General features: G+C 38.6%; 1 protein-coding gene across 8 annotated transcripts in view; it reads right to left on the reverse strand.

The window, feature by feature from the left end:
• The window catches only part of ZNF81 (zinc finger protein 81), a 165,767-nt gene that overhangs the window by 51,849 nt on the left and 91,102 nt on the right, over positions 1 to 22,816 (reverse strand). For 6 of the 8 annotated variants that reach the window (XM_082718039.1, XM_082718036.1, XM_082718037.1 and 3 more), the window contains one exon: positions 1,524 to 12,429. The exons of the other annotated variants lie outside the window; for them this stretch is intronic. In XM_082718039.1, the coding sequence (XP_082574165.1) occupies positions 10,721 to 12,429 (1,709 nt within the window). In that variant the 3' untranslated portion in view covers positions 1,524 to 10,720. Of the gene's footprint in view, positions 1 to 1,523; positions 12,430 to 22,816 lie in introns of those variants that run through there. 8 annotated transcript variants of the gene reach the window in all.

Below are 22,816 nucleotides of genomic sequence, written 5' to 3' on the forward strand. Positions count from 1 at the left end.
TCAAAAAGCATGACCTATGAAAGAAAGTATAAATGAACTGGAATTTTTAAAAATTAAAAACTTTTGCCCTTCTGTTATTCCAATGAAAGGGCAAACCTGGGAGAAAATGTTTGCAAAATAAGTAATGGAGGGTTTATATCTAGGATATATAAAGGACTCTTACAACTCAATAACAAGGCAAATAGCCCAATTTAAAAATAGGCAAAATATTTTTTAAAAGATTTTATTTATTTCTTTGAGAGAGAGACAGTGAGAGAGAGCATGAGAAGGGAGAAGGTCAGAGGGAGAAGCAGACTCCCCATGGAGCCAGGAGCCTGATGTGGGACTCGATCCTCAGACTCCAGGATCATGACCTGAGCTGAAGGCAGTTGCCCAACCAACTGAGCTACCCAGGCACCCAAAATGGGAAAAATATATTTTTTTTTCTTAAGATTTTATTTATTTTTTTATTTGACAGACAGAGATTACAAGTAGGCAGAGAGGCAGGCAGAGAGAGAGAGAGGAGGAAGCAGGCTCCCTGCTGAGCAGAGAGCCCGATGTGGGACTCGATCCCAGGACCCCGAGATCATGACCTGAGCCGAAGGCAGCGGCTTAACCCACTGAGCCACCCAGGCGCCCGGGAAAAATATTTTAAGGAAAACATCATCTAAGATGATATAAAGATGGCAAAAAAGTGGAAGATTCTCAGCAGCATTAGTTACTAGGAGAGAGTACATTAAAACCACAGTGTGGGGCACCGGGGAGGCTCAAGTCAGTTTAAGCGTCTGCCTTTGGCTCAGGTCACGATCCTGGGGTCCTGGGATCGAGCCCCGTGTCAGGCTCTCAGCTCAGCGGGGAGTCTTCTTCTCCTTCCCTGCCTCTCCTCCTGCTTGTGCTCTCTCACTCTCTCTCAAATTAATAAATAAAATATTTTAAAGAATTAAAATAAAACACAGTGAGATACCACTTTACTCCCACTAAAATGGCTAGAATTAATAGGAATAATCATACCCGGTGAGGGCAAAGCTATGAAGCAAATGGAACAATTATAATACCGCCCGTGGGAATATAAAATTGGTATATGACTTCAGAAAAACAGTTTAGCAGTTTCTTTTTTCCTTCTATTTTTCATTAACATATAGTGTATTATTAGCCCCAGGGGTACAGGTCTGTGAATCGCCAGGTTTACACACTTCACAGCACTCACCATAGCACATACCCTCCCCAATGCCCATATTCCCACCACCCTCTCCCTACCCCCTCCTCCTGGCAACCCTCAGTTTGTTTCCTGAGATTAAGTCTCTTATGGTTTGTCTCCCTCCTGCTCCCATCTTGTTTCATTTTTTCCTTCCCTACCCCCAAAACTCCCCACTTTCCCTCTCTACTTCCTCATATCAGGGAGATCATATAATTGTCTTTCTCTGATTGACTTATTTCAGTTTAGCAGTTTCTTAAAAAGTTAACATATACACTCACCATATGACTAAGCCATTCATTCCTAGATATTTATACAAGATAAATGAAAGCTATATCCACACAAAGACTTATATATAAATGTTCGTATCAGTTTTATTTGTAATATAAACAGCACATTTTAATCAACAATGAATGGATAAACAAATTTGGTATATATATATATATATATATATATATATATATGTTTGTGTATAATGAAATTCCACTTAGTAATAAAAAGGAATGAATATAGATGCCTATAGCAACACAAATATATCACAAAAGAATTATGCTAAATGAAAGAAGCCAAACAAAAGTGCCTATTTTATGATTCCATTTATACAAAATTGTAGAAAATACAACTAATTTATCATGACTGAAAACAGATCAGTGGTTGCCTGTGGATGGGGGAATGGTGTAGGGAGGGACAGTTGGATGACAAGGGGGATAAGGAAACTTCTGGGAGTGATGAATCTGTTCATTATTTCTATTGTCATGAAGCTTTTAAAGGTGCACATATATGTCAAAACTCATCAAATTCTATTTACTAATGTAAATAGAATTACTAATTACTAATGTAATGTGTACTAATTATACCTCAATAAAGCTGTAAAATATACTCTGAAGGACAATGGGAGAAATTGGAAAATAGACTGGCTATGAGATATCATAGAATTAGGTTGATAATGATAATCCAGTTATGTGGGAGAATGTCCTCATTTTTAGGAAACGGGTGCTCAAGTATTTATGAGTGTAACACTATGTCTATAACTTACCATCAAGTTTTTAGGAAAAAATTTACATATATGTTGTTGAATCTAGATGAAAGTTAGACACGTGTGTTCATGGTACTGTTCTTCCAGTATTTCTACATGGTTAGAAATTTGCATAATTAAAATGTGGGAAAAGTAATATTGCTTTATCATTTTATTGCCCCTCCTCCTCTTTGGAGAGAGAAACATCTTTATCCTATTGGAATGTAGGCAGATTTCTGGGAATTTCTCCAGGGAGAAAAACATTCTCTATCTTTATTGCCCAGGAATATAAATAAATCTGAGCACATTGGCTGTTAATGTCCAGACAATAAGAACCATGAGAGATTCATGGAGAACTATCTTTGAATGGGAGGTGGGGGACAATCACTCACAAGCAAAAATAATATTGATATGAAATGAATGTAGACTGGTACGAAATGGGTGGAGGAGATGACAAAGACATATTATATAGGCAATACTTGACATCCTTGGAAAAGAAATGGATCAGAAAAAAATCCATCAGAAAAAAATTTTATAAAATACTTCACTGAAATGAAAGGCTTGAATCATGATCGAAACAGCTCATTGTAACTAAAATTACTTCACAAGCATCAAGACCTACACATATGCTTCTAAAGATCCTTAACTTCGTGCATAAAAAAGGATTATATGGCAGAGAGGTACCAGAAAAAAAAAGGAAGGGGATTAGTCTAAGACTTCTCAATGGCATCACTCAGTTTTAAAAGAGCAACATTTACCAGATTCTCAGGAAAAGGAAGTAACTTACCAATCAGGGTTCAATGAGGGAAGTGGATTCTATAATTATTATGGAATAAGTAATTTTTTATATGAATTTGACCAGGCACAACTGTGGGAGTAGCTGGGAAAGTAAAGGTATGGAAAGGGGAGTTGGAGGGTAAGAGAAGTCACTAAACCACCCTTTAGAAATGCTGGCATGGGTGGTGGGTAAGTCCCAGCTTACAGGAAAATCTGAGAAGCCAGGCACATTCGACTGCTGAATTGAGAAGGGCAAGGTAGAGCTTCTAGACAAGACTATGAAAAGCTGCCACCTTCGTGGGCCTCAGCCAAGCATCTGATGGTGGGCCTGGGACCACTGGTGGTCAGCAGTGCTGAGAGACACAAAGAAGGGCTGAATACAGAATGGAAGAGAGTGAGGAAAAATTAAAACGTCCTGGGTACCACTGCATCTGTCCTTCACTGTATCAAATCTTAAACTTGTAGAGTAATGGTTGCTCCTTCACTCTGATCTCCCAAATCTCATGCAATCTCTACTTCTGGCCAACTCCAGCCTGGAGTCAAATAGGATTCTTGAAAACGCATTTCTTAGTATAACCCAGACAATAGAGTAATACAGCCCAGTGATCTAATATTTTTCTATCAAAAAAGTTTTGTGGTGAAGTAACATTACTTGAGTTCAGAAATTCCTTCAGGTTTGCTCAGTTTTTTTTCTTTAGTCAAATTCACTTCTAAAATAACACTCATCAAAGTTAACAGTGACATCCTTGTCACAAATTCCTAGAACTAATTTTCTGTTTTCATATGAACTGACCTCCAGTCCAGACAATTTGCCCACTGAAACACTGCTTCCACAGTGTTTCCAATACAGTCTTCTGGGAGCCTCTTGCTCACCTGGTATGTTTTTACCTCTCTGGCTGCTCCTTCCCATTATCCTCTGTAGATGAATCCCTCTTGGCCTGATCCTCAAATATCGGTAGCACAAACCTTGGTCCTAGGCCTGCTTTTCCAGTTACCCAATACATTTTCTTTAGGTACCTAGATGAGACTAAGATGCCACAGACAAGCTCTCATATCCTGGCCAAGCATAGAGAATTATGAAGGGACCTGAGCAAGTACAGGAAGTGGGGTACATCTAATACTCACTGAGAACTTCTCTTCATGCACAGTTTTAAGTGCTTTATACAAACAAGTACATTAACTCCTTGTTATGGGTAATTGTCCCCCCCCCCCCCAAAAAAAACCATGTCCAAGTTCTAACCCACAATATCTCAGAACATAAACCTATTTGGGAATTGTCTTTACAGAAGTATTCAAGTTAAAATGAGGCCATTAGGGTGGGATTAATTTCATAGGACTTGTGTCCTTACAAGAAGAGGAAAATCAGACATAGAGACAGACATGCAAAGGTAACACAATGTGAAGATACACAGGGAGAAAATGGGCATCTAATGTCAAGGAATGCCTGAGGCTACCAGAAACTAGGAGAGAGGCACCGAACAGCTCCTTTCTTAGAGCTTTCAGACGGAATATGGCCATGCTGACTCTTTAATTTCAGAGTTTTGGCCTTCATAACTGTGAGACCAAGCAATTTCTGTTGTTTTGGGCCACTCAAGCTATATTGCTTAGTTACGGTGGCCCTGAGCAGTTAATACACTTCTCATATCAAATCTAGGAGATGCATACTAGTGTGAACATCCTTTACAGCTGAAGAAACTAGGACAAAAGGATAGCTAACCTGCTTAAGGTAACATAGCTAGTAACTAGTAGAGCTAGGACTAAAACCTTAGCAGACTGGTTCCTGAGCCCATCTACCTAACCACTGTGCAAACTACCTCTTAATATTTTTTTTATTAACATATAATGTATTATTTGCTTCAGGGGTACAGGTCTGTGAATCATCAGTCTTACACAATTCACAGCACTCACCATAGCACATACCCTTCCCAAAGTCCATAACCCAGCCACCTTATCCCTACCCCCACCCAGCAATTCTCAGTTTATTTCCTGAGATTAAGAGTCTCTCATGGTTTGTCTCCTTCCCCAATCCCATCTTGTTTCATATTTTCCCTCCCTACCCCCCACGACCCCCTGCCCTCAAATTCCTCATATCAGAGAGATCATATAATAATTATCTTTCTCTGATGACTTACTTTGCCTAGCATAAAAATATTAAGAGGTTAAAAGGTGAGATACCTCTTAATATTTTTAACAGCATTGCTCCTAGTGACAAAAAAAGTTTAAAAAAAGGTGTGTGTGTGGATAAATCTTAATAAGAAAAAGATTGAATAAATTATTGCATATCCATCCATATGAACTATCATGCAACCATTCAAAATAATTGTTGAGTAATAAAGCAAGATGCAGAGATAGTTGTATGACATTATCCCATTATTTGAAAATCAAGGAAGAAAACAATCTTTATATAGCTTCTATCTGATTATAAGCATGGGAATGTATGTATGTCTATATATAATTAAAAGCAAGCACAGATTAAAACATGAAAGTGTTCATAGTAGTTGATTAGTATTGGTTATCTGTTGGAGATGAAGAGTGGAGGAGGAAATCTGATAAATAATAAATGTATTAGTTAGCTTTCTTTTGGGTAACAAGCCCCCCAAAACTTAGCACTTATAACAATCAATACTTAATCCATGATTCTGAGTTGTCTGGGGTGGGTGGGATGGATGGCAGAGGTTTTCTAGTCTGTGCCAGTGTATTACTGATCTATTACTACATAACCAGTTACCCTAAAATTTAGCAGCTTAAAACAAGTATTTATTATCTCACAGTTTCCATGGGTCTGGAATTCAGGTGAGGCTCAGAAGGGTATCTCTGGCTGAAGGTCTTCATAAGGTTGCAGCCAAGCTATCATTTAGGGCTATGGTCTCATCTGAAGGCTAGACTGGGAAGATATGCTCCCAAACTCACTCCCATGGGTCTCTCCATAGATCTGCCTCATGAGATGGCAGCTGGGTGAGCCATCTGAGACAGTACCTGAAAACATAAGCCACAGTTTCTCTGTAACCTAACCTCGGAAGTGACATCCCATTACCTCAGCATCATTCTGTTTACTAGAACCAAGTCATTAAATCCAGCCCAAGCTCGAGGAGGGGATTCTACAAAGGAGTGGCTACCAGGAAATGGGGATCATGCAGGGTCATCTCAGATGCTACTGACCACAGTGGGCTTGACCAGGGCTGGATGGCTAGTATAGCTTCATTTGTATGTCTGGCAGATGAAAATCTGGTTGGTGTAGGGAACCGCACCGGGGATGGTTCACCTCTATGCCATCACGGCTCCATGAAGTCTCTCAGCATCTAACAGCACAACCCAGGCCTTCTCATACTTGTCCTTAGGACAAAGAGGAGCAAAAGTGGGCAAACCTCAGTGTGTCAGCACTTCTCAAACATCTGCTTGTGTCATATTTGCTAATGTCCCATTGGCCAAAGAAATGGCTAAGCCCGGTTTTAAGGGTTGGAGAAGTGGACTCTTATCTCTTGATGGATGAAGTGGAAGAGTCACATTGAAAGGGGGGCGTACATTCTGATGTTAATGGCCAAAGGAGACCATCCAGACTTCTGTCTTCTGCCTAGGATGTAGACATCTGTAAAGAGCATAGCTCCCATTCTTAGAAGAAGAAAAAATATGGGTAATCTACAAAATCATAACTTCTCTTAACTCATCAAAGAACTAAGACCGCAGAGAACCAATTATCTTGATGTATAAGACAAGTGTCTCAGAGGAGATAGGAAATGGTCACTGGTTCACCTGTGGCAAAGCAAGAAGGAAGACAGGTCCACAGTACCAGCAGTAAGATTTCAGCAAGAAGTTTTAATGAAGTTCTAAAGACTGAGTGTGGAATAGCATGAGGATATAGAACCCCTGAGAACTGGAGACCTAAGGGTAGTTGGCTTTCAAATGCAGGCTCTTTGCTACAGACCTCCACTAGATGCTCACAAGAAATGATGGGGGTAGGGAAGGAGACTGGAGAAGGCCTCTCTCTGTGGTGTAGGCATGCAAGTGGACAGCTGCTGATACAGAAATGGTAAAAAGCCCCAGTGGGACCTTACTTCCTTACAGAACAAAAGCCTTAAACCATTGGGGGAAGTGATGCAAACCCAGTCACCCCCAGGACACAGGTGCAGATCCACTGTGACTAGAGAAAAAGGAAAAGGAAAAAAATCTTCCATTCATGGGGGAAGGGCAGATAATCATCCTGAGCCAAAACACTAAAGGCCGTTTACCAATAGGGAGGAATGGGATCACTGAAAAAACAAACAAACCCACCCTCAAGACCTAGGGATACAAGTCCTGCAAGACCTAGGGATATAAGTCCTGCCTAAAACTGAGGTTGGCCCAGGACAACTCCTGACCCCTATTCATCAGGTTACCAAGAACCAAGTAATAACAGCAGTCTACTACTACGGGAGGGACACGGGCATGGAGAGAGATCTTCCCTGAGATGCAGGCACACAGGAAGGGCCTAAAGGCAAGGGTGGTACAAGAATACTGAGAAAAATTACCTGGAAAACCAGTGCCTACCCTAAGCCCAAGGTAATCCTTGAGAAATTTGAAGTTTATAGTTCAATGCAGGTACCACAGCAACAACAAAACCTAAACCCAGTCCAAATTCTGACTAGATGGACTCCCCCTTCCCCCCTTACTGATTTATCAGAAGAGCAGTCATGACTATTTCCAGGAAATAAATTTTACCTCGGTTCCTACTCTCCTACATACAACATCTGACATTTAGCCACAAATTATTAGATGCAAAACAGCGAGAATAAACAGTCCACTGTTAAGACACAATAAAAAAAAAAAATCCAGACTCGGCTGACCCAGTCGTTAGTACTATCAAATAGGGAATTAAAATTAACAATGACTAACGTGTTAGAGAGGATGATGGGAAGTGTGAACAACAGGTATGAACAGATGAGGAATTTCAGCAGAAAAGATGAAAACTCTTAGAGTCAAATGGAAATACTAGAAATTAAAAAAAAAAACATAACTGAGATGAAGAATGCCTTTAATGAGTTCATGAGTAGACCTAACAGAAGTAGGGGTTAAACAGACCTAACGGGGTAAGGGGTTAAAATCCATGAACCTGAAGATAGGGTAATAGAAATTAGCCCAACTGAAACACAAAGCAAAATGAAGATTGAAAAGGGACACACATATAGGGAGGGTAGAAATTTGTTAACATTTTTCTATCTAACACTATCTTCTGGTCATTAATTATTTATATTACCACACCATGCAAAATATGTTCACCCTCATTCCAAGGCCTCCAAATGTCTCATTCCAAATTAGGGCATCAGGCTCAAATACAGGACCTCAGGTCTTCTGTATCAGGTTCAGATGTGGCTGAAACTCCTTGGGTACAATTTCTCAGTTTCTTGATCCAGAGACCTGTGAGCTAAATGACAAGTTATTTGACCATCACCCCCGCCCATACACACACACACACTCACACTGGTGAGCTAGGGACTACTGAACTGCAGTAGATACTCTCACTTAAAAGAAGGGAGGAACATGAGGCACATCTTAGTCACTGTTCCTTAACAACTCTGAAGTCCCACAGAGCAAATGTTGACAAGTCTCCCTGCTTCAGCAGCACATGATTCTTGACTGGGTCACAGTTCTACCTGGGAATGGCTTCCCAGTCCATTTTAATATATTGTTCTTGGGTCTTCTGAGACATCCTTCTTTTACCGTAAGAAATGGCAGCTGAGTAACTTTCTCTGCTTGCTTCCCATTCATAGAAGTTAGAGAAGGTAGTCCAAGGCCGCTTTTCATTTTGGACTGTTTCAATTCTTTTAAGTCTAACTTGAAGGTAGTAAAACTCTATTAGAAACCTTATAGGTGTTCCACAAATCTCATTTGTATTTACTCCATGCCCCAAATGTCACAATGACAATTCTTTTTAAGACAGGCCCCTCTCTACTTTAGCCATGCATCAGGCTATTGGGCAGACAATGTAATGAAGTTTTTAGAAGCCATTTGGTTTAGCTGAGAGTCCCCAAAACACCAACTTAAACATTTCACACATTTTAAGAGGGTCTTAATAGCCGTTTCCATGATTTGATCTTTACCCTGAGACCATTTTTCATCTTGATTATTTTGATGACTGGAGAAACTTGGAGATGTGAGAAATAGTTATTTTCCAACCCAGCAAGTCCTGGATTTTTTTTTTTTTTGTATTTCTTCTGAATTCTGCTTGTAAATGGAACAGTTATTTCCTTAGTTCATCTCTCTTTTGCAGCTGAAAAGCAGCAAATTGATATTTTCAACATTCTGATGGAAATCTCCTTAGCCAGATCCACAAGTTCATTTGGTAGATTCTCTATCTTCTCACAGAGCATGGTGACTGTTTTGCTATTCTTTTCCTTAGTAAATTATATGAGCTGCTGTCTTTTCCAGTCTTTCTTAACAGTTTTCCTCATTGTTTCCAGTCTCCACCTGCCACCCAGGCCCAGAGCTAATGCCACGTCTTGTGTTTTGTATAATCCCCCCAACGAGTATATACTTTAAGGTACTGTTTAGCGTTTTCCGTGCAACAAACTACCCAAAACTTAGTAGCTTAAAACAAGAAGCATTTTATGTATCTCATAATTCTTTTAGTCAGCTGCAGCAACTGGTATGGCTCTTCTTGTGTGGGCCACTTTGGCTGGGGCTGGAGGTTGAGGAAGGTCTCACTTTCATGACTGGAAGTTGGTCTAAGAGGCCTCCTATCTGTGCTCGCTCATCTCTGTTCCACAAGGTTTCTCATACCCACATTAGAGTACTCTTTAGTTTCTTCATGTGAAGGTCTCAGAATTCCAGAAAGCAGCAAGAGAAGACTCAAGGCAGACTTTTCTCCAGCCTCTTGAATCTCTTTGCTAATAATGTACGTTGGCCAAAGCAAATCACATGGCCAAGCTCAGAGTCAAGGAGTAGAGAGCTCTCTACCTCTTAATAAAAGAAAGAAAGAAAAAAAAGAGTAACATTGCAAAGGGGTAGGCATAAAGGATGGGAGAGGTCTCTGGCTGTTTTGTCACTGTACCACAATGAAAGAAGAGAAACAAACGATGTCGTGGAAACCAGTATGAATGATAAGACTGTATTTATGTGTTCAAGTGAGATTATGTCTGCCGATGTGTATATATGTAAAACCATAATGACTTTAAAACTGTGGATTCACACAAAGATTCAATAGGAAAGATATTTGATGGACACAGTTATATTAAATTCTAAAAAGAATTTCAATTCAATAACTCCTCCTGTTGTGTAATGGGTTCTGCCACAAACACCCTATGGAACTGAGAGTAGGTCCACATACCAGATACATGATTTTGTTTTCTCCCTTTCATTTTGTTGCCACTTCACATGGCTTAATAAAACACAGTAAACATGACTGTCCTTCACATACGTTTGTATGTATAGAATACATACAAATGGAGCTCTATCTATAAAGAATTTGGTAACAATTTGCTTTATAATACTTTCTATAAGGGAGGCTTTTCCGAATGCATCATACCAACAGCATTTTTCCCAGGATGAATTCTATTATAGTGTGTGAGGCCCTGCAAACATGGAAAGTCCCTTTTATTCGACACATTAGTAGAGGGTTTCTTTTGAATAATTTTTCTCATCTCAGGTGGGAAAGGCTTGGATGGATACATTGGACCATGCAGCGTATTCATAGAGGGTCTGTCTTGGATGGATTTTATAACATACACTTGGACCTGACTTCTGTGATAAGGCTTGCTCATTTGAAAGAAAAAGGGTTACTTTCATGTATGAATATTGCGATGCATGCTCAGGACTGATTTCTGAGTGAAGCCCTTTCCACAGTCACTGCATTTATAGGGTTTATCTCCGGTGTGAATTGTCTGGTGTTTATTGAAATTGGACCGGTCAGTGAATGCCTTTCCACATTCTGCACACATGTACGGTTTCTCTCCCGTGTGAATTCGCTGATGTACTTTGAGATGTGGTTTCTTGGAGAAGGACTTCTCACACTCAGGACATTTATAAGGCTTCTCTGTGGTATGAATTCTCTGATGTGTAATTAATTCTGATTTCTGGATGAAGGCCCTCCCACAATCAGCACAAACATAGGGTTTCTCTCCGGTATGAATGGTCTGGTGTTTATTGAAATTTGACCTGTCCGTGAAGGCTTTTCCACACTCAGCACATATATAAGACTTCTCCCCAGTATGAGATTTCTGGTGAGTATTGAGATTGGACCTGTTGGTAAAGGCCTTCCCACATTCAGTGCATATATACGGTTTCTCTCCTGTGTGAATTCGCTTATGCATCTGGAGTTGTGACTTAGAAGGGAAAGATTTCCCACAGTCACTGCATTCATAGGGCTTCTCTCCAGTGTGGATTCTCTGATGGGCAATCAAGTGTGCCTTCTGGATGAACGCCTGCCCACATTCAGTACATATGTAGGATCTCTCTCCTGTATGAATTCTCTGATGCATCCTGAGTGTGGATTTTTGGGTAAAGGCTTTCCCGCACTCCCCACACTTGTGGTGTCTCTCTCCAGTATGAATTTTCTGATGTACATTGAGGGCTGAGTTCAGGGAGAAGCCTTTCCCACATTGGCTGCACTCATAGAGTTTTTCTCCAGTGTGAGTTGTTTGATGTCTAAGTAGAGAGGACACCTGGAAAAATGATTTTCCACACTCATTGCATTTATAGGGTTTTTCTCTAGTGTGGGTTTTCTTATGCACAATTAATTCTGAATTCTGTATGAAAGCCTTCCCACACTCAGTACATATATACAGTTTTTCATCTCTGTGAACTCTTAGATATATACTGAGTAGTGGCTTCTGTGTAAACACATCTACGCACTTGCTAAGTTCATGAGGTTTTTCCATAGTGTGGATTCTCTGAGGTGGAAAGAGGTGTGACTTCTGGGTGAAGATCTTCCCAAATTCAGAACACATGTCTGCTTTATCCCCAGCAGGAAATTTCAGATTGTGACTGAATGCTTGTTTGAGACTGAGGACCTTTCCACACTGATCACTTTCACAGAACTGCACTCCTGTATGAGTGTTTTCATGGTTAGTATAAGAAGAGCTCTGCGTGAAAACTTGACCATGTCCGGTATTTTTATCAAAGTTCTTCACTGCATTATTTTTACTAGGAATATGTATGTCTAAATTATGCCTAAAACTCTTTCCAAATGAGTCACATTTATGCGGTCTTTTCGGTGAAGGAATACGGTTTGGGCTTGGATGAACAAATTTTCCACTGTCTTTATATTCAAAATCCCACTCTGTATTCAGTACTTTCTTATTGATGAAAGCAGCATGACTCAGAGGTTTGCTCTGTTTTTCCTGGTATCTTTTTATCTTCTCAGAATCTTGCCACAGTTCTTCTAAAATGGAATACAGTGAGTCATCTCTTGTATCTTCACCCTCCATTTCACCGTGAAAGGAATCTTTTCCAGAAATTCTCTTTTGTGAGGTCTTAATCCCAAACTTCCCATCTAAAAAGAGAGAGACAGTAAAATTGACATAATGAATAGGTAACAGAGGATTAAAAGGTACTCATAAACTAATATAAATTGAACATGGGGGAAACCAGTAAATATGATGATGATGGCCACAATGATGACAAGAGAGACACATATAGCATTTATGTGCCAAATTCCTGCATAAAATTTACAATGTTCCAAGCACTGCTCTAACAAATATATATACTTATATGTGTGTGTGTATATATGTGTGTGTGTGTGTGTGTGTACACACACACAACCCATCCTTTCAAAAGCCATTTGAGGTATTTCTGATTATTATCTCCCAATTGTAGATAAGGAAAGTGAAGCTCATAATGGTTATTTATATAATTTGCCTTAAAACATATAGTTATTAAGTGTTGAAGACTGGCGTTCAACAGAAGAATTCTAGCTCTATTTTGGTAGGATATGAAGTAGGTGGATAGAGAGATATAAAGTAGGATGAACTGAAGATTGAAAAGACAAAGGTTTTAAGGGAAAATATCTGTGCAGAGACTAGGTTTGGAGGCAGTGATTTGGAGTCCAAGTTCACATTAGCTTTTGATTCTAAATCCATGACTCTTGCTCCTTTTTGCTTGTTAGCAATAGTACCAAATCAGTGTGCTCAAAAATCAACTTAATTTGCTAATATAGTAGATTCTAAGAGTTCTCATTACAAGGAAAACACACTTTTTTTCTTTTTTTGGCATCTTTATGACATGGATTTTAACAAGGCTTATTGTGGTAATCATTTCACAACGGATTTAAGTCAAGTCATTATGTAGTACACCTTAAACATATACAGTGATGTGTGTCAATATCTCGATAGAACCAAGAAAAAACTAATTTGTTCATACCTACAGGAAACATACTGTAGCCATAGCCATCCTGTGCTATACAAACAATAACCGGATCTCTATGCTCCAACTCTCCACCTAGGTCAAATTGTTTCCTTGGCCCTAAAAACATATACATCTAACAAGAAGCTTAGAATCAGAGAGAAGACAAGCTATCTGGGGAGGCTGAAAACTGTCCACTAGAATCTGTTTCATCATTCTTTTTCATTAACAGAGTAGAAGCCAGGCGTATGACTGCCTAGTCATATAACATTTCTCAGCCTCCTTTGAAACTGGGTATGGCCACGTGACAATGTTCTCATCCGCAGAATGTGAGGGAAAATGATGGGTGCCACTTTCAAGCCAGAGCACTGAGACAGTAGGAATGTTTTCTCTATACCCTCTTCTACCTTCTTGCTTACTAAAATCTGGACTTGGCAGTAACACAGATACAAATGTGCAGGTGCCACCAAAAAAACCCCAAGAGATGGTGGGGTTATGTCATGGAAGGAACCTGGATTCCATAATAAACATGAGCAATGAGGTGTTTCAAAGGCCTGTGATATTAGAAAGAGAAGTAAAATTCTTTAGCATTTAAGTCACTGTACCTTATATCTTTATTGCTACAAATAAGCTTTAACATAATTCATAAACTAGTTTCACCCAGAGTGGGAATCACAAATGTTTTCATTATCAGAATAATGCATGAGACATATCAGAGTCTCGAAAATCTGCTCCTGCAATAGTAAGCTTCTCTATACCTTTCCTGAGCCCACAGATTCAATGAACAGCACATAAATGGAGAGTCAGCAGCCTAGATAACAGCTGCGTGTGCAAGCTTGCATTCTATTTGCCACTCACAAAACTGCCTCCGAAAGTCCCGTTTACTCGCGAATCAAAAGACACATTCATGCCCTCTCCTTCATTTAGCCTGCTTAGCACTTTCTTTTGTGCCATTTGAACATGTACTTATGCTTCATTAAGCAGTTTAAGCCTTTTGCTTTGAAAAATTAATCTGATCATAGTGCTAGGGAGACTTTTTTCCCCTAAAGCTCAACAGTAGACACTTTCTGTGCTATTCATTTTAATGGATTTCTATCATAATAGAAATACAATGCCTAAGCAGGAAACTCTTATTATCTGGTGCTGCTGCTTTTACTTTCCAATTACAGTCTGTGTTCTACTGAAACCTCTCAGTAGAGTTTTTAAAAGTCCCTCCGGAAGGGAGAGAAAAACGATCATCATCAACAGCAAACGGCAGTTACAAAAAGCAACACCAAAAGCCGGCTTCACGCTCAGGAGAGAACACTGTGCCTCCTCCTCATGGTTTCAGATACTCTACACATTCAGAGAGGCTTCTCTAGTAACAAACTATAGAAATGAGCCCTGAAAGTATAGTCTTTTGAAAGTCCCTCCGAAATATAGCAAAATCCTCTTATATTCTTATCCTCCACAAATTCAGTGAGTTAATAGTGTTAAGTGTTCCCTTCATGCTTAGTGTTCAAACACTGAAAATAACTTACTCTTATTATTTTCAGGGACTTCCAAAAATTACTAGGGGCAGAAGCATCTGAGGGGCAGGGCAACAGAAACTGAGAAGGGCAATAAATTTGCCATTTCATGGAATAGATAATAACCTGAAATGAAACAATAGGAAAGTGTCTATTACCTGGATAGGCAGAACAAAAGATAATAAAGATCCTGGATGCAGAGACGAACTTCATCTATGATAGGCATTAAAGATCAGGTGAAAATTTGAGGATTGCATGAATTAAGGAACTGTATGGATACAACTTGAACTGGAACTACATGGGCCACACTGGTCATGTGTTATATAATACGGAATAATTGTAAGTTTACTTTGTAAAGCCAGTGACAAAGATAAATGCAATGTTTTAGGTAATGAAATCTATCAGGAGCATTTAGGATGAACCAGATAGAAGAAGCGAATCTGCAAATCTCATTAGGAATAAAAGAAGCCAAGCATAAGAAAATACAGATCTGCTTTTGGGTGATGCCACTAGGAATTAAGATGAGAGTGTATCTGGATAGTATTCTTAAAAAAAAAAAAAAGGAATTGCAAAGTAATTAGTAAGAGAAGATAACAAAGAGGGAAGAAATAAGAAACAGAATCTGACAAAATTTGTAATTTTGTCAGAGGATTCCTGATGTGGGCAATGATGATGCCAATTCTTCACATACTAAGGAAGGATAAATAAAGTAAAATAGCCTATGGTAATTGGCTAATATGCATGTAAATGTGGTACTAGAATCCAGTTATAATATAATAATGTTTTTTTTGTTTGTTTGTTTGTTTGTTTTTTGTTTGTTTGTTTGTTTTTTTTTTTAGATTTTATTTATTTATTTGACAGAGAGAAATCACAAGTAGATGGAGAGGCAGGCAGAGAGAGAGAGAGAGGGAAGCAGGCTCCCTGCCAAGCAGAGAGCCCGATGCGGGACTCGATCCCAGGACCCCGAGATCATGACCTGAGCCGAAGGCAGCGGCTTAACCCACTGAGCCACCCAGGCGCCCCAAGAATCCAGTTATAATATAGCAACTAGTGGTGTCAGCATAGAAGTCATCAGAATATAAATCAAAAGCTTAAGTGTTCAGAATGGAAGACTCTTTTGAGTTAATTCCTATAGGAACAAATATTCAGAAGATAGTAAATAACACCCATAACCAGGGGCACCTCAGTGGAGGTAAAGCCTCTGTGGAAAAGAAAATGAGCAGATTAGCTGTAAATCAAGGAGAAAACAACTCTATCATTAGAAAAGATAAAATAATAGGACCAAGCTAATTCACTGAAGGGGAAACCCAAATGGATAACTGATATCAGAAAGAGCAAAAAACAGGGTGCCTGGTTGGCTCAGTCAGATAAGGGTCTGCCTTCAGGGCAGGCCATGATTTCAGGGGCCTGGGCTCAAGTCCCACACTGGGATCCCTGTTTGGTGGGGAGTCTGCTTCTCCCTCTGCCTTCTGCCCCCAACTTGTGTTGTCTCTCTTATGTTCTCTCTCACACTCTCAAATAAATAAATAAAATCTTAAAAAAAGAGAAAGTACAAGAAACAATACCACTTTATATTCATTAGATGGGCCACAAAATAAGAAATGCACATAATTCCAAGTGTTGACATAGATGTAATGAAATGGGCATACTTAGTGCACTGCATGTATATCCCAATGATCAAGTAATACCATTTCTATATAAATATCCCCAAGAAATAATCTCATAGGCTCATAAGATGTGTTTAAGAAATTCTTTGTTTTTAAAAAATTGAGGTTATTTCTACATAGTACAATTCAGATCTTAACTGCAGAGCTCAGTGAATTTTTTATAGATACATACCCATGTAACCACCATCTAGATGAAAATATAAAACATTTTAATTGTTCCAGAAAGTTCCATTGCAGCTCTTCCTGGTCAATCAATGACTCTCAGAGATAACCACCACTCTGATCATAGACCACTATTCACTTATAATCAGAGATTAGTTTTGCTTATCTCTGAACTTTACATAAGTTGAGCTATATATACAACGTGTATTCATCTGCACACATGGCTTTTCTGTTCAATAAATTTCTTGAGATTCATCCAAGCTCTTGTGTGTGTCAGTAGCTCTTTCTTTTTCATTGCTGTATATTATCATATTGTAAGAAAACAATACAACAGTAATCCATTCTCCTGTTGATGGACACTTGGGGTGTTTCATGTTCTTGACAATTATGCTAATGCTGATGTGAACATTCTGTACCTTTCTTTTGGTGGACATATGCATTCATTTCTCTTAAGTAAATGCCTAGGAGTGGCATTGCTGGGATACAGGACAGCTATACATTTAGCACCATTAGGTACTGCCTGTTTCCCAAAGTGGCTGAAAGTATTTACATTCCTACCATCGACATATGTAAATTCCAGTTGCTCCAAATACTCATTAACACTTGATACTGTAAGTGTTTCTAATTATATCCATTCTTTTGTGTATATGTGTCTGTGTAGGGTTGTCCCATTGGGGTTTAATTTTCATTTCCTGGATAAGTAGTGATGTGCAGCACCTTTTCATATACATAATGACCATTTATTTGGATACCTCTTTTTCAAAAAGATTTTAGGTATTTATTTGACAGAGAGAGAGATCACAAGTAGGCAGAGAGGCAGGCAGAGAGAGAGGGGGAAGCAGACTCCCCACTGAGCAGAGAGCCCGATGCGGGGCTCGATCCCAGGACCCTAAGACCATGACCTGAGCCAAAGACAGAGGCTTAACCCACTGAGCTACCCAGGTGCCCCTGGATACCTCTTTTTTTTTAAAGTACCTACTCATGTCTCTTACCCATTTCTTTTACTACTGGGTTGTCTGCCTTTCTCTTTTTGATTTCTAAGAGTTCATTATATATTCTGAATATAAGTCATTTATCAAATCTATGTATTGCAATTATCTTCTTCCAGTTTGTGGCTTCCTACTCACTTTCTTTTTTCTTTTTTAAAAGATTTTCTTTATTTGCCAGAGAGAGAGAGAGAGAGAGAGAGAGAACACAAGCAGGTAGAGAGGCAGGCAGAAGCAGCGAGAGAAGCAGGCACCCTGCTGAGCAAGGAGCCCAATGCGGGACTCGATCCCAGGACCCTGGGATCATGACCTGAGCCGAAGGCAGCAGCTTTACCTACTGAGCCATCCAGGCGTCCCCCTACTCACTTTCTTAATATCTTTCTGAAGGAGTGTAATTCTTCATTCTAATACCGTTCCACTTACTATCAAATGGGATGGGAAGTGTTCTCTCTCTCTTTGTCTCCAAAAGAACTTGAATGGGATTGGCATTATTCCTTCTTTAAATAACAGGAAGAATTCACCAATGAAGTCATGTGGACTGGGAGCTTGTTTGTAGGAAGATTTTATTTTATTTTAAAGATATTATTTATTTAATTATGAGAGAGAGAGAGAGAGAGAGAGCGAGCGAGCACATGCAGGGGGAGGAGCAGAGGCAGAGGGAGAGAAAAAGAGGAACTCAAATGGACTGCACTGAGTGTGGAGCCTGACATAGGGCTTGATTCCTTGGCCCTGAGATCATGACCCTAATGAAAACCAAGAGACATTTAACTGACTGAGCCACCCAGGTGCCCCTGCAAAAAGATTTTAAGTTATAAATTAATATTTTCAATAGATATAAAGACTACTAAGATTTTTTTCTTTCTTTTTGTGGTATACCTTGTAATTTGTGATTTTTAGGACTGTGTCCATCTAGTCTCAATTATAAAATGTATTGGGAAATGGTTGGTAATAATATCTTTTTAATATCCTTTTGATATATGTAGGATTTGTAGTGACATTTCTTTTTCCATTTGTGGCATTAATAATCTGTGTTTTCTCATTCTTTTTCTTGATTAGTCTTGTTAAAGATTTATCAATTGTATTAACCTTTTCAAAGAACCAAGTTTTGACTTTGTTAGTTTTCATTATTTTATGTCCTGAGTTGCAAAGTTAGATCACCAATTTTTCTACTAATTCTAATCACCAAACTTTCTAATTTTCTGGTAGATATATATAAACCAATATATTTCTTTTTTTTAAAAAATATTTTATTTATTTATTTTTAAATATTTTATTTATTTATTTGACAGACAGAAATCACAAGCAGGGAGAGTCAGGCGGGGTGGGAGGAAGCAGGCTCCCCGCTAAGCAGAGAGCCCGGTATGGGGCTTGATCCCAGGACCCTGAGACCATGACCTGAGCTGAAGGCAGAGGCTTAACCCACCGAGCCACTCAGGCGCCCCGTGATTTTATTTATTTATTTGTTTATTTGACAGAGATCACAAGGAGGCATAGAAGCAGGCAGAGAGAGGAGGAAGCAGGCTCCCTGCTGAGCAGAGAGCCTGATGTGGGGCTTGATCCCAGGACCTTAGGGATCATGACCTGAGCCGAAGGGAGGCTTTAACCCACTGAGCCACCCAGGCGCCCCATAAACCAATATATTTCTATCCGAGTAGTGCTTCAGTTTCACCCCACAAGTTCTGCTGTGCCATATTTTAATTATCATTCTGCTCAAAACAGTTTCTAATTCCACTGTGATTTCTTCTTTGACTTTTGGGATATTTCCATGTTTGTTGCTTACTTTCCAAACATTTGGATATTTTCTGGTGTCTTTCTGTCCATTTTTAATTTATTTCAACAGTAATTAGAGAACATTTAGCATACGAGCTCAATCCTTTGGAATCTGTTACAATTAGCCTTATATCCTAAAATTGGGTTTATTTTGCTCCATATGCCATATGCACTTGAAAAAGTGTATATTCTACAGTTGTGGCATGTAGTGACCTATTGTATGTTAATTAGGTCACATTGGTTTATCATGTTCAAATCTTCTGCTGTTTTTAAAAATATTTATTTATTTATTTTAGAGAGGGAGAGAGAGCATGTGTGGGAGGGGGAGGAGCAGAAGGAGAGGGACAGAGAGAATCTCAAGCAGACTCCCCATTGAGTGTGGAGCCCCATGTGGGGCTCAATCCCATAATCCCGAGACTATGACCTGAGCCCCAAATAAGAGCCAAATGCTCAACCAACTGAGCCACCTAGGCTCTCCTCAAATCTTCTATATCTTTAAAGGTTCTTTGGTCTCTAACCAGACAAAATCAGTTATAGAGATAGATATGTTAAAATCTGTAACTATGATTACACATTTTGTCTGTTTCTTCTTTTAGCACTGCCAATGTTTACTTTATATATCTTGAAGCTATGCTATTAAGTGCATAAAAAGATAGATTTTTAATATATTCCTGCTGAACTGAAGTTTTATCAATTTCAGAGAAAGAGAGTACATTGTGGAAGATAAAACAGATATTAAAACAATGATACAGGAATATTATGAAACAACCATATGCCAAATATTTGGTAAAATAGATAAGGTGTACAAATTCAAAGAAATCAAAATAAGAAGAAATTGAACATCTGAATATTTCCATATCTGTTTAAGACACTTAATTTCAAAATTAAAGGTGATCCCACAAAGAAAACTTCAGATCCATATGAGTTCACTGGCATATTTTATCATCTATTTAAAGAAAAATTATAAAATTTAAAGCAATATTACACAAAATCACAAAACAGAGGAATGAACATTAAAAATTCCTAGCAAATATAGCAACTTTACACAAACTCTTTCAGAAGATAAGGTGGGCATGAAATTTTCCAGATCATTTTATGAGACTAGCATTAATATGATACTAAAATCAAAGATATTGTAAACAAAATATCCCCTAAAACTGAATACTAATACCTCACTTAAACACAGAGCTAAAAGTCCTTACCAATTATTGCAAACTGATTCAAGAAATACATAAAAAATGTTAATAATCATGATCAGGTAGGGTTTATCCCAGTAAGGCAATGTCAGTTTAACATCTGAAAATCTGTGAAATTCACCATACCAGCAGAATAAAATGTTCATCCCAAATGCAAAAAAAGCACCCAGGAAATCTAATACCCATTCATGTTAAAGACCTTCATCAAACTAGGAATAGAAAGAAATTGCCACAAGTTAATAAAGGACATCTAACGAAAACCACAGCTAATATACTCAATGCTGAAAGACTGAAAACTTTTGCTCTCAAGATAAAATAAAAAAAGGCATGTAGACTAAAAAGTAAATGATAGAAAGACATGGTAATTGATGCAAAAAAAATGTTAAGGAATTTACAAAAATACTCACTAGAATTAATACATGAATTTATTAGTAAGGTCTCAGAATATAGGTTCAATGCACAACAATCAATTGTAAGAGTTCCACCTCTAGTTCCACCTCTAGTATGGAGAAACAAGCTCCTAAAAAAATCCTTCTACAGACAATAACTATATTCTCTAGAAAAACAAAACAAAACATGTACTAGTGGAGTAAACAAAAGCAGGGAGATTTTGAAGAGGAGTTAGAAGTTAGAACAAGTCTGAGCAGAGATCTAAGTTTCTACCCACCATAAATGAGACAGCATCTCCAGTTTGAGTCTAACCTAGTTAACAGCCTACTATGACAAAAACTGCCTACTGTAACAGAAAATGGTGTTACTATAATATAACCCTGATAATATTTGGTGTAAAAATTCCCCTTGGTCACTATCTAGTTCCTTCAGTAGTTTTTCTCCCCCCAGTTTTTATTTAAATTCTAGTTAGTTAAAGTATAGTGTAATATTGGTTTCAGGAGCAGAATTTAGTGATAAATCACTTACATACAGCACCCAGTGCTCATCATAACGAGTGCCCTCCTTGATACTTATTACCTATTTACCCACCCCCACCCACCCCCATCAACTCTCAGTTTGTTTTCTAGTCTCTTATGGTTTGCTTCACTCTCTTTTTCCCCCTCTCCATATGTTCATCTGTTTTGTTTCTTAAATTCCACATATGAGTGAAATCATACGGTATTTGTCTTTCAGTAGTTTTTAAAGTGTATTTATCATAGTTAACAGTTTATATCTGTTAGATGAGTTGGTCTAATTGAAACAATTTAATCATATTAAACTCAAGTTATTTTTATATATGGTGTGAGGTACGGGTCAAGGGTATTTTTCTTCCAGTACTGATACCCATTTGTCCCAGCACAATTTGTTCCAAAACAAAATTCCCTTACCCCACTGAATTGTACCTTTGACAAAACTCAGTTGTCCATATATGTGTGGGTCTATTTTTGGACTCTCTCTTCTATTTGATTTATATATGTTTATCCTTACATCAAAACCACACTACCTGGATTATTGTAGCTTTACAATAAACCTTAATTAATACTTTTCCTTCTTTTTCAAGACTGCTATTGGCTATCCTAAGGCCTTTCCATATCCATATAAACTTTAAAATCTCTGCCAGTTTTTATCCCCTAAAATGACAAATAATTGATTGAACAAGTAGCCTACAATTCAGTAAAGCAACAGATTTCAACAACATGCAACCACCTTGATTTATACCCTATAGAACATAATACCCATCAACAGCTGAATATACATTCTTTTCAGACACATGGAAAAAAAGACAGACCAAACACAGAAATCATACAGATTATATTCTCAGACTACAACAGAATTAAATCAGACAACATAAATAGACAAGTTTCTTAAAAAATACAACTTACTATGTCTGACAAAAGATGAAAGAGAAAAATCTGAATAACCGTGTCTATTACAGAAATCGAAATTGTTATTCAAACTTTCCCGGGGTGCCTGGGTGGCTCAGTCAGTTAAACATCTGCCTTTGGCTCAGGTCATGATCCCGGAGTCCTGGGATTGAGCCCTGCATCACCGCATTATCAGGCTCCCTACGCAGCAGGGAGTCTGCTTCTCCTTCTGCCCCTTACCCTGCTTGTGCTCTCTCTGTCTTACTCTCTCTGCCTAAAACAAAACAAAACAAAAAAGCTTTCCCATCAAGAAAATTCCAGGTCCAGGGGAGAGGAGTCAAGATGGCGGAGAAGTAGCAGGCTGAGACTACTTCAGGTAGCAGGAGATCAGCTAGATAGCTTATCTAAAGATAGCAAACACCTACAAATCCAATGGGAGATCAAAGAGAAGAAG

Source organism: Mustela nivalis (genome assembly GCF_964662115.1).
Source record: "Mustela nivalis genome assembly, chromosome: X".
NCBI lineage: Eukaryota > Metazoa > Chordata > Mammalia > Carnivora > Mustelidae > Mustela > Mustela nivalis.